General features: G+C 40.2%; 1 protein-coding gene across 1 annotated transcript; it reads left to right on the top strand.

The window, feature by feature from the left end:
- Positions 1–2,789: 2,789 nt before the first annotated feature.
- Positions 2,790–11,072, top strand: LOC119614879. Its single transcript, XM_037970975.1, has 5 exons — positions 2,790–4,286; positions 4,441–4,552; positions 4,614–7,864; positions 10,171–10,391; positions 10,482–11,072. The coding sequence occupies exons 1-5, from the start codon at positions 2,925–2,927 to the stop codon at positions 10,819–10,821; spliced, it is 5,286 nt and encodes a 1,761-aa protein (XP_037826903.1). The 5' UTR covers positions 2,790–2,924; the 3' UTR covers positions 10,822–11,072.
- Positions 11,073–11,335: the final 263 nt, after the last annotated feature.

The following is an 11,335-nucleotide window of genomic DNA, read 5'->3' as shown; positions in this document are numbered from 1 at the left end:
TCTATAGTCTAGTCTATAGTCTAGTCTATAGTCTAGTCTATAGTCTAGTCTATAGTCTAGTCTATAGTCTAGTCTATAGTCTAGTCTATAGTCTAGTCTATAGTCTAGTCTATAGTCTAGTCTATAGTCTAGTCTATAGTCTAGTCTATAGTCTAGTCTATAGTCTAGTCTATAGTCTAGTCTATAGTCTAGTCTATAGTCTAGTCTATAGTCTAGTCTATAGTCTAGTCTATAGTCTAGTCTATAGTCTAGTCTATAGTCTAGTCTATAGTCTAGTCTATAGTCTAGTCTATAGTCTAGTCTATAGTCTAGTCTATAGTCTAGTCTATTGTCTGGTCTATAAACTATTCTATACTAAATTCTATACTACAGTCTAGTTGATAGTCTAGTCTATAATATAGTCTATGGTCTAGTCTATATTATAGTCTATAGGCTAGTCTATAGTCTAGTCTATAGTATAGTCTATCTCTAGTCAACAGTATAGTCTATAGTGTTGTCCATAGTCTGGTCTATAGTCTAGTCTATAGTGTAGTCTATAGTGCAGTCTATAGTCTACTTTATAGTATAGTTTATAGTCTAGTCTATAATCTAGTATTTAGTCTATTATATAGTCTAGTCTATAGTGTAGTCTGTAGTCTAGTATATAGTCTAGTCTATAGTCTCGTCTATAGTATACTCCATAATCTAGTCAATGGTACATTACATATAGTTTAACGGAGAATTAGCTTCCTAAAAAAGTACTTTTTCAGTTATGAGTTAGTACTGTTTTAAATTTTTTATTTTCTGTCCGTTGGCAACCCTGTTGCACATAATAAGAGAAACAACAAGAACAAAAACATCAAATTGAACAGCGAAGAATTAAGTGTTTTATTTAAAATTTATGTGCACTTTGTTTTTGTTGCTTTGACATTAACAATTAATTTTATAAGAGCATATAATTAACAAACAATTTAAAGAAAAATAACAAATACTTACATTATTTCTAGAGAATGCAAAACACTATTGCACTTTGTGTGCAGCAGCAGGCTAAAATTTATGGCAATTTTCAAAAAAGAAACACTGAATTTATTTATTTCTTCTTTTTATTTTCAGAATTTTTGACAATCGTGTGGCGGCACACACACACACTACACAAACACTTTTTTATCATTTACTGGCAGCGAAAGCTGTAGCAAAGAAATCTTTTCACTTGATTTTATTAAAATTTTTGTTGACTTTTTTCTTTTTTGATTAATTAAACAAAAATTATTTACAATTATTGTAATTTAAGGCGCCAACTTACTTATTTTAACACTTTTCCATTATTTGTTTATAATTTTTTTTTATTTCAAACACTCGTTTTCTATTTTGTTAACAGAGACGCCGCTTTGTTTGTTAATTTTTTCAGATTTTACATTCTATTTGTTTTGTATGATGCTGCTTCTTCTTTTCTCTTTTTTATTATGATTTTAACAAAAACGAAAAATGTATTGTTGTTGTTGCTTTTGTTTGTATGTTTCAAAACACCGCGCGTTAGTTTTTCTCAAACAAAACAACAACAATTAGGATTTTCCTTACAAAACGAAAAAAAAGCACACACAATTTCTATGATTTTATTATTTTTACAAACAAACACTCAAAGAAAGATTGGAATAAAATTTATTAAAAGAACGTTAGTTAGTTAAATGAACCGTCGTCGTTTTCTTGTTGCCACTGCTGCTGTTGCCGTTGTCCGTCACACATGTTACGCTTAGACATTTTTCCAACGAACTAAATGTTTGGGGGTATTCATTTACTTTTTTTCAGCTTTTCGTATGTTCAGTGGGTTTTTTCTACACACACATTTGTTGGTATGAGTGTGATGTTGGAGAGTATGAGTGAGAGAGTGTTTGGTGGCAAAAAACAACAACAATGAACTTAAGTTGTGTGTTTGCAGTTGTCTCGAACGTTTTAAAAGTAATTTGTATGAAGAAGAAAAACTGTTTTGTTGTGTTTAGTTGGAGGGTTCGACCACCGTGTCAGTACCGCGGACGGACACACAAATGATGCAAAATTTCAAAATAGAACTATAGAATGAATGAGACTTGCCAACAAGTGGTGTATGAAGGCTTGGATGCATTTTATTAAAAAAGAGTTATTTGAAGAGCATTTCGTAATCGATTCTGTTGACAATTCTGGAGATTATGGAATATTGGAGAGAAAGGACTCAAGACTTTGTCCTAAATAATATTTTAAACTATACCGTAGTCTCGACTATAGGATACAAAATCCAAGACTGAAATTTAATATCCGCCATTAGCTAATCTATAGTCTCGACTATAGCCTGTATAGCATCAAGGATACTTGGTTGACTATGGATTAAACTGTTGTCTTCGCTATCGACTTAACTGTATTCTCGTCCATGGCATAATTCGGCCATACCCTCGTATATACGTATACAAAACTATAGTCTCGACCGTAAACAGTGGTCTCGCAACCGTAGGTAAAACTATTGCCTTGACTATGGACTAAACCATAGTCTAGATTATAGACTAAACTATTGTCTCTGTTTTATAGTAAACCTATTATTTCGAACTAACGAACTCCATAGTTTAATCTAACATGGAGTTAGTTATTTAATGAAATAAACCTATTTTTCAGACTGACCTGTTGTGCGCTCTTTGAACAGTTCCTTTTGAAGAATCTATAAATTTAAAGAAATTCTACATAAATTCAATATAATTTAAAAATACAACTCTAGCTTAAAAAACAACGGCGTCAAAAAAATTCGCGCCTAACTTTGACGTCTGCTGTTATCAAGCGATCGTTTATCCACCAGCTGTTCGTTAAAATTGTTTTGTTTTTTGATTTTACGCGAAATTGTGTTTGCTTTTGTTTACAAAACAATAAATTATTATTAATTAAAATACAGAAAATATTTTGCAACAAAAAATGCTAAAAGTGCCATGTCTAAAGCAACATCTACGTTTATAGAAGATGAAGAGTCTTGGGGCGAACTCAATATAGATGATGACGCCCTACAAAGTCTACTGGACAATCCTTTGGAGGAGTCGAATACATCACGATTGCGAGATGGAGAACAACATGTAGGATTTGATAATAATATGGGCGAGTCCTGGATTTATCCCAACAATTTGCCATGTCGTTCCTATCAAATGAGTATAGTGCAGGCGGCTTTGTATCGCAATACACTGGTGGTATTGCCCACGGGTTTGGGTAAGACTTTTATAGCGGCCGTAGTCATGTACAACATCTATAGATGGTATCCAAGAGGAAAAATTATATTTATGGCTCCCACTAGACCTCTAGTCAATCAACAAATTGAAGCTTGTCAAAAGATCATGCCATTTCCCAAGAAAGATACCATTGAACTGACGGGGAAATTGCAGAGGGATAAACGTGCTGAAATGTGGAAAACTAAAAGGGTTTTCTTTGCCACTCCCCAGGTGGTGCAATCGGATATATTTGGTGGTCGTCCTCAGGCAGGCGAAAGTCTGGATGAATTTTCATTTCAAGATGGCCAGCAGGTGAATAAAACAGAATTTCCTTTTGATTTGGTGAAACTGATAGTCATAGATGAAGCGCACAAAGCTAAGGGGAAATATGCCTATACCGAGGTGGCACAAGCTTTGGCCAGAAATAATAAATATTTTCGTGTTTTAGCCTTATCGGCTACTCCCGGTCGCACTTTGGATGATGTGGCTGAGGTGTGTCGTAATCTTTTTATATCTCACATAGAGGTGCGTTGGGATACTTCCCTGGATGTTTTGCCCTATATACACAAAAGATCCATGGACACAGTAGTGGTGGCAATGGATGATAGAATTAAGGAAATTAGAAAAGAACTGCTACTTATAGTGGATCCCTATTTAAGGCAACTAACAGAAGCTGAAGTTTTATCTGGTTCTTTAACAAATATTAACCGTAATTTCCTACTTTACGAGCAAAAACGTTTTCGTGATCGTTCCTTTCATTTGGGCCGCCACCCTCAACATTCCGCTATTACAAGTAATTTTGCCATTTGCATAAGTTTATATCATGCTCTAGAATTGCTAGAACGTCATGGCTTAAGGGTATTTCTAAATAATTTCGAAGAAGATGAGGAGGGCAAGGCTAAGTTTGTTTTACAAATGGATCGTCGTTTAGGTAGATTGGTGGAGAGGCTTAAGCAGCAAATGGGTCCAAATCCATTTGAATTTTCCGCTGCCCCTATGACAAATGGAAAAATTGCCGAAATTCCAAAGGATTTGGATTTTGGTCATCCGAAATTTGAGAAAACTCGTGAATGTTTGTTAAGACATTTTGAGGTGAGTGTTTATATAAACCTTGTGTATGTTATATACTAACCAGACTATAAAATAGACTATTCTATAGTCCAGATTATAGTCTATTCTGTATTGCAGACTATAGTCTACTCTTTAGTCCAGCCATTCATTATTGCACTTATTTCTCTTTTTACAGAATAGTGAAGATTCTCGTGCCATAGTTTTTTGTGAATATCGTGAATCGGTTATGCTGATCTATCGCATGATACTGCAACATGTACCTCTTCTAAAGCCAAGATGCTTTGTGGGTAAGTTAGCAAAATTTAAATATCTTCAAATTGTTTAATTATCTTATAAACTCCCTTACAGGACAAGGTGGTACCAGCGGTTCTCTCAGAGCTTTAACTCAAAAACAACAAATACAAATAATGAATGATTTTCGTGAGGGTAAAAGTAATATACTTATAGCCACCTCAATAGGAGAAGAAGGCATAGATGTGGGTGAGGTAGAATTGATAGTATGTTTCGATATAAGCACTTCTAATCCCACAAGATTTGTGCAACGTATTGGACGTACAGGGCGCAAGAAAAACGGTCATGTTATAATGATGGTTACCGAAGGAAGAGAACAGCAATTGTTGCGTGAAGTTTTATCCAATAAAGATCAAATTAATAAGAGAATTTTAAGATCTACCGTGGTGCAACAATCTTTGTATAAACATGCTCCACGCTTAGTGCCCACCGAATTTAAACCGAAATGTATACAAACTTTTGTTAAACCACCCGTGGAAGATGAAGAGCCCAGTCCTAGTCCTAAAGGAAAGAAATCGCTGAATAGTAAAGCAAAGACACCAGAAAAGGGTAATCAAGATTTGCGTAAATTTTTTCAAAAGAAACCCAAACCAATGGATAAAGAAGATATGGAATTCTTTGAAATGGACACTAATATGACACAAGCTAAGCCGGGTTTACAGACGCAGCAAAGAATTGTTAATAAATTGGATAAAATGAAGAATCTTTTTAAGGATTTACAATCACCCATAGCAACACAAACCCAAAAAGTTGTGCAAAAGACACCCACAAAAGTAAACAATAGTCAGGGTTCTATTAAGGAGTTCTTTAAAAATCCAACAGCAAAAAGTAAAGCGAATGATAGTTTAAGTCAGTCACTAAATGAAAGTGACTTGAATGTATCCACTATTGATTTATGTGAAGAGGAGTATATGGAAACTACTCCAACTAAAATGAATAGTAGTCAAGGTTCTATTAAAGATTTCTTCAAAACTCCTAAAGAGAAAGTTGAAGCAACTGGATCAGTAAAACAAACTTTGAAAGAGAGTGTGGATTCCTTTAAAAATACTAATGAAACCACTAATGTTTCCGTGATTAATAACGAACCTGGCAAGAGAAATATCGACCCCGAACGTTTGCAGTACCTAGAAAATTTTCTCAGTACCACCTGGACCACACCAGAGGTTTTAAAACGGGCCGAAATTAATGATTTAACTTATCATTTGAAATCCAAAGAATTGTCTAGAGAAATGAAAACCATTTTTCTTATGAAAAGTCCAGAATATATCAAAGAAAATCTGGAACAAATGAAAGTTCTAAAAGCTTTATACGAGAATGATACCTCATCCTATACAGAAGAGGAGAAAAATATAAGAGAAATAAATAATATAATATTGGAGCTTTTTGGAGGCTTGGAAAAAGTAGAAAAATTCTTGAAGGATTTAAATTCTAACAAATTCAAGGAGAAATGTTGGGACGTTGGTAGTGATTCAGAGGAAGAAGATCCTGAGGAAATGGATAAATTTCAAAAGCATTTAGATAATATTTTTGAAGGCTTAGGGGATGGTAAGAGACATGATAATTATGATTGGATACAACAGAGACTTAAAGAAACGAGATACTATAAGGAGTTAAATAAGAAACAAGAACCAGAAAACAAAGTACAAGAGTCCATGGTGTATGATACCTTAGTCGAAACAGAGGAGGAAGAGAGCTCCTTAAATAATTTTGAAGATTATTCTATAACCGAATCCAAGTATTGTAGTCAATGGCAAGAGTTTAGTAAGACAGATATAGCATACAAATCTACACCCCTGCAGGGTTCCTTTACAAGACCAGCTAAGAGAGGAGAAGCTTTAAGGAAAACCTCACTCTTAAGTAAACTAGAGGAGACACAAGAAGAGTATGAAATGCAGGAGGAACAAGGAGATAAGCCCAATACTAGCGCTAATACGAAACAAGTACAAACTGCTTTGGAAAAGTTGGCGGAAAAACTAAAGGAACATTCGCTAACAGAAGCACAAACCTCCAAGGTAAATCCCCAACAAGAATTTGAGAAAACCTTCAAAACTAAAGTTATAGATTATGAGAAACGTAAACAGGAAATGGAAATTAAAGAAAACTTATTGAAGGAAGACAAAAGTAAACCTCTAGATAACTTAGATGAATTGGAAAATATGTTTGCCACAAAAAGACAAGATTATGAAAAGCGTAAAATGGAACTTATTACTGCCCAAAAGGAATTTGAGAAAACTTTGAAAACAAATGAAAACCTCAAACAGATAAATGAAGTAAAAGCAGAAAAGACCACAGCCCAAGATAAAAGACAGCATAATGAAAAGCATACACCACCTACAGAAGAAAACTTAAACTCCACTAGTCAATTTGATGACTTCCATTTACCCGATGAGGAGGAATTAATAATGGCGGCTACAGAAGCGGAATTGAAATTTACACAAACTCAACAGAAAGATAATAAAAAAGACTGTAGTACTATTTCTCAGGATCTTGATAAAACTCCCGATATTAGTAACTTAACAAATGATAAAACTGATAACTTAAATAACACTGCCAAGCTAACGCCTCCTTCCTTAAACTCCACACCCGAATTAGATTTAAGTCATACAGATATTAGAAAATCTACAAAACCTTCTTTAACCTCAACACTGCCTACACCTCCCGAATTATCACTGCAGGAGCAATTAGATATCGATATGGAAGCCTTTATGGATCCTTTTCCCGAAGAACAAGAACTCATCAAAACTACACAGCCATCTGTTAGACGTGAGAGTTTTAAAGAAAACATAACTACCTCATCGATTGTGAGAGAATCACCAGATCTATTTGCTGAAGAACACCTACAGAACTCACCCATTAAAAGGCCTATAGCGGCTAAAAAACCTACTTTAGCAGCAAAATTATCCTCTAAACTTAACCTACAAAAGTGTCAATCCTCCTTAAACCCTAGCACTTCCTTTAACTCTCCTCAAAAGCCGGTATTTAGTACACAAAATGCTAAACAACTTTTAAAATCTCCTTCCACTCGCCTACCCACTGATAAGCAAAAATACGAAAAGTCACCTAGTATTTTCGATATGTATATGAAGAGCACTAAAGGTAAAGGCAAATTACCGAAAGCTTTGGCCAATAACTCTATGTTATCCTCATTCTCAAATGCGACAAATAATGTTAGTAAAACTCTAAAGGATTCTCCGCAACTACCAGCTTCACAACGAGATGAAAGTATAATTGTGGTTAGAAGTAGAAGTGGTAAAGCTTCCAAGATGAAAATATTTGATAGTGATAGCGAGCAGGAAGGGGAAAGAGGATGAACAACATGGTGGTAAGTGCTATTGCAGAGGAAAAGTTATTTCGAATAAATTGCGCTACCAAGGGAAGTAATATGCTAAAATATAATAGTAGATAGTAGATAGATGATAGATAGATAGATAGATGAGATAATAGATCGATCGCTAGATGATCGCTCGATAGATAGATAGATAGACTAGCTCGTGATAAGATAAGCTAGATAATCGCTAGTAGTATCGAAGCTGATAGATAGACTAGATGATCTAGCTCAGCTCGACGCTCGCTCGCTCGCTCTATCGCTCGCTCCTCGCTCGATCAGCTAGCCCGTAGATAGCTCGCTCGATCGCTCGATCGCTCGCTCGCATACGCTTCGCTCGATCGCTCGACTCGCTAGCTAGCTCGCTCGCTAGCCCTCGATCGCTCGCTCGCTCGCTCGCTCGCTCGCTCGCTGCTCGCTCGCTCGCTCGCTCGCTCGCTCGCTCGCTCGCTCGCTCGCTCGCTCGCTCGCTCGCTCGCTCGCTCGCTCGCTCGCTCGCTCGCTCGCTCGCTCGCTCGCTCGCTCGCTAGCTCGCTCGCTCGCTCGCTCGCTCGCTCGCTCGCTTCGCTCGCTAGCTCGCCTCGCTCGCTCGCTCGCTCGCTCGCTCGCTCTCCTCGCTCGCTCGCTCGCTCGCTCGCTCCTCGCTCGCTCGCTCGCTCGCTCGCTCGCTCGCTCGCTCGCTCGCCTCGCTCGCTCGCTCGCTGCTCGCTCGCTCGCTCGCTCGCTCGCTCGCTCGCTCGCTCGCTGCTCGCTCGCTCGCTCGCTCGCTCCTCGCTCGCTCGCTCGCTCGCTCGCTCGCTCGCTCGCTCGCTCGCTCGCTCGCTCGCTCGCTCGCTCGCTCGCTCGCTCGCTCGCTCGCTCGCTCGCTCGCTCGCTCGCTCGCTCGCCTCGCTCGCTCGCTAGCTAGCTCGCTCGCTCGCTCGCTCGCTCGCTCGCTCGCTCGCTCGCTCGCTCGCTCGCTCGCTCGCTCGCTCTCGCTCGCTCGCTCGCTCCGCTCGCTCGCTCGCTCGCTCGCTCGCTCGCTCGCTCGCTCGCTCGCTCGCTCGCTCGCTCGCTCGCTCGCTCGCTCGCTCGCTCGCTCGCTCGCTGCTCGCTCGCTCGCTCGCTCGCTCGCTCGCTCGCTCGCTCGCTCGCTCGCTCGCTCGCTCTCGCTCGCTCGCTCGCTCGCTCGCTCGCTCGCTCGCTCGCGCTGCTCGCTCGCTCGCTCGCTCTCGCTCGCTCGCTCGCTCGCTCGCTCGCTCGCTCGCTCGCTCGCTCGCTCGCTCGCTCGCTCGCTCGCTCGCTCGCTGCTCGCTCGCTTGCTCGCTCGCTCCCTCCCTCCCTCCTCGCTCCCTCGCTCGCTGCTCGCTCGCTCGCTCGCTCGCTCGCTCGCTCGCTCGCTCGCTCGCTCGCTCGCTCGCTCGCCCGCTCGCTCCCTCGCTCGCTGCTCGCTCGCTCGCTCGCTCGCTCGCTCGCTCGCTCGCTCGCTCGCTCGCTCGCTCGCTCGCTCGCTCGCTCGCTCGCTCGCTCGCTCGCTCGCTCGCTCGCTCGCTCGCTCGCTCGCTCGCTCGCTCGCTCGCTCGCTCGCTCGCTCGCTCCCTCGCTCGCTCTCTCGCTCGCTCGCTCGCTCGCTCGCTCGCTCGCTCGCTCGCTCTCGCTCGCGCTCGCTCGCTCGCTCGCTCGCCTCGCTCGCTCGCTCGCTCGCTCGCTCGCTCGCTCGCTCGCTCGCTCGCTCGCTCGCTCGCTCGCTCGCTCGCTCGCTCGCTCGCTCGCTCGCTCGCTCTCGCTCCTCGCTCGCTCGCTCGCTCGCTCGCTCGCTCGCTCGCTCGCTCGCTCGCTCATCGCTCGATCGCTCGCTCGCTCCCCTGGCTGCCCTGGCTGCCCTCCGCTGGTTTTCCGGCTTCCCCTTCCTTCGCGTCCCCTTCCTTTGCGGTCCCCCTCGCTTCTCTATGTTGTCCTAGGTCAAGATATTAAGTTTTCTTGGGGAGCAGATAGGGGAGAATAAGTCTTCATAGAAATTCACTCAGAGACCACTGAAGTTTGAGGGATTTCCATCAGAGAAAGTGATGAATCATGTATAGAGAATATTACAAAAACAGTTGGAACATAAACAGAGAATGGACTAGAGGCCCATGAAATCAATGTCCCTGAAAATAACTGCTTTCAGATTCTAAAGGGAGAATATTGGAAGAAATTGCAGATTGACTGATTGATATTTTAACTAGTTGGTTGGTTTAGTTTATAAACAATAAAATAAATTGCTGGCTTTGCTCCTATAACCCTCTTATACAATTTTATTATTCACTTCAGCTTGACGAGAGCAGTTTCATTCAACATCGAAAAAAACGACGACGTTTCAACTCCTTCATAGAACACGAAGCAGGTGTAAGCGGTTCGGAACAAAGTGAAGATGAAGCTGATCATACCATAGGTTGTTATATACACGATTCTGTGGTAGTGGCCAGTGATGACGAGGATCCAGATCAAGCTTCCACCTCTCACATGCAGGCCATGTATTTGCAATCTCTAAAGTAAGTAAACCATAACCATTTACTAATTGACCTCAAAAAAACAGATAGTAAAATAACATAAAACCACCCCCTCCCTCACTGCCCAACCAGGAGTCCCCAACAAAGAAGAGGAGCTTTTAAAATTCCCGCACCTCGGGTCTATAATGATCGTTCACGTATATTTTCACAGGCCGTATTGCCCGATGATACCTATTCCCAGTATTTACCAGATTCTTTTGTGGTCGAAGAAGAAGATAGTTTTATAAACGATAATGCCGATGTCGCGGAAGTTTCTATGTGTCCTTTGGAAAAAGCTGAAAAAATACTTAAAGAGAGAAGAAGAGCCAAAAAATTGGGTCTTCTCGAAGAGGATTGTGTTCAGAAAAAGAAAACTAAAAGTAAAAAGAAAATTCAAATTATCACTGATAGTTCAGATGATGATTTTGAATAATGGGTTGTAGTTAGTGTTATACTAAATGTATGTTTATTCTGTATTTGATTGTTTTATAGTTTTAATTAAAAAACGTAAACTGTGCGTCCTTTTCTTGTTTTCTACTGTTATATTTGTATGCATTTTTAAGGTGCGATATTTTTTTTTAAATTCTAGCAAGTAGTTTCCTTTTTTATTAAAGTCGTTCCACTAAATGTTTTCTGGAATGTAGCATTATACATAATAATAAAAACAATAATTTTTCTATATGATTTTTTATTTGTTACAGAATTATACATTTTAATAAGATAAACGTTTAATAAGAGTCCAAATACTAATATACATATAGTCAAAACTATAGACTAATCTACTATATAGACTATAGACTAATCTATAGTCCAGACTATAGACTAATCTATAGTCCAGACTATAGACTAATCTATAGTCCAGACTATAGACTAATCTATCGTCCAGACTATAGACTAATCTATAGTCCAGACTATAGACTAATCTATAGTCCAGACTATAGACTAAT

This window comes from Lucilia sericata, unplaced genomic scaffold, assembly GCF_015586225.1.
Source record: "Lucilia sericata isolate MDLA Ls3-8-SP2 unplaced genomic scaffold, ASM1558622v1 Contig003570F_arrow, whole genome shotgun sequence".
Classification (NCBI taxonomy): domain Eukaryota; kingdom Metazoa; phylum Arthropoda; class Insecta; order Diptera; family Calliphoridae; genus Lucilia; species Lucilia sericata.
Note: the sequence above shows the minus strand (reverse complement) of the source record. Positions and strands in the feature narration are given on the sequence as shown.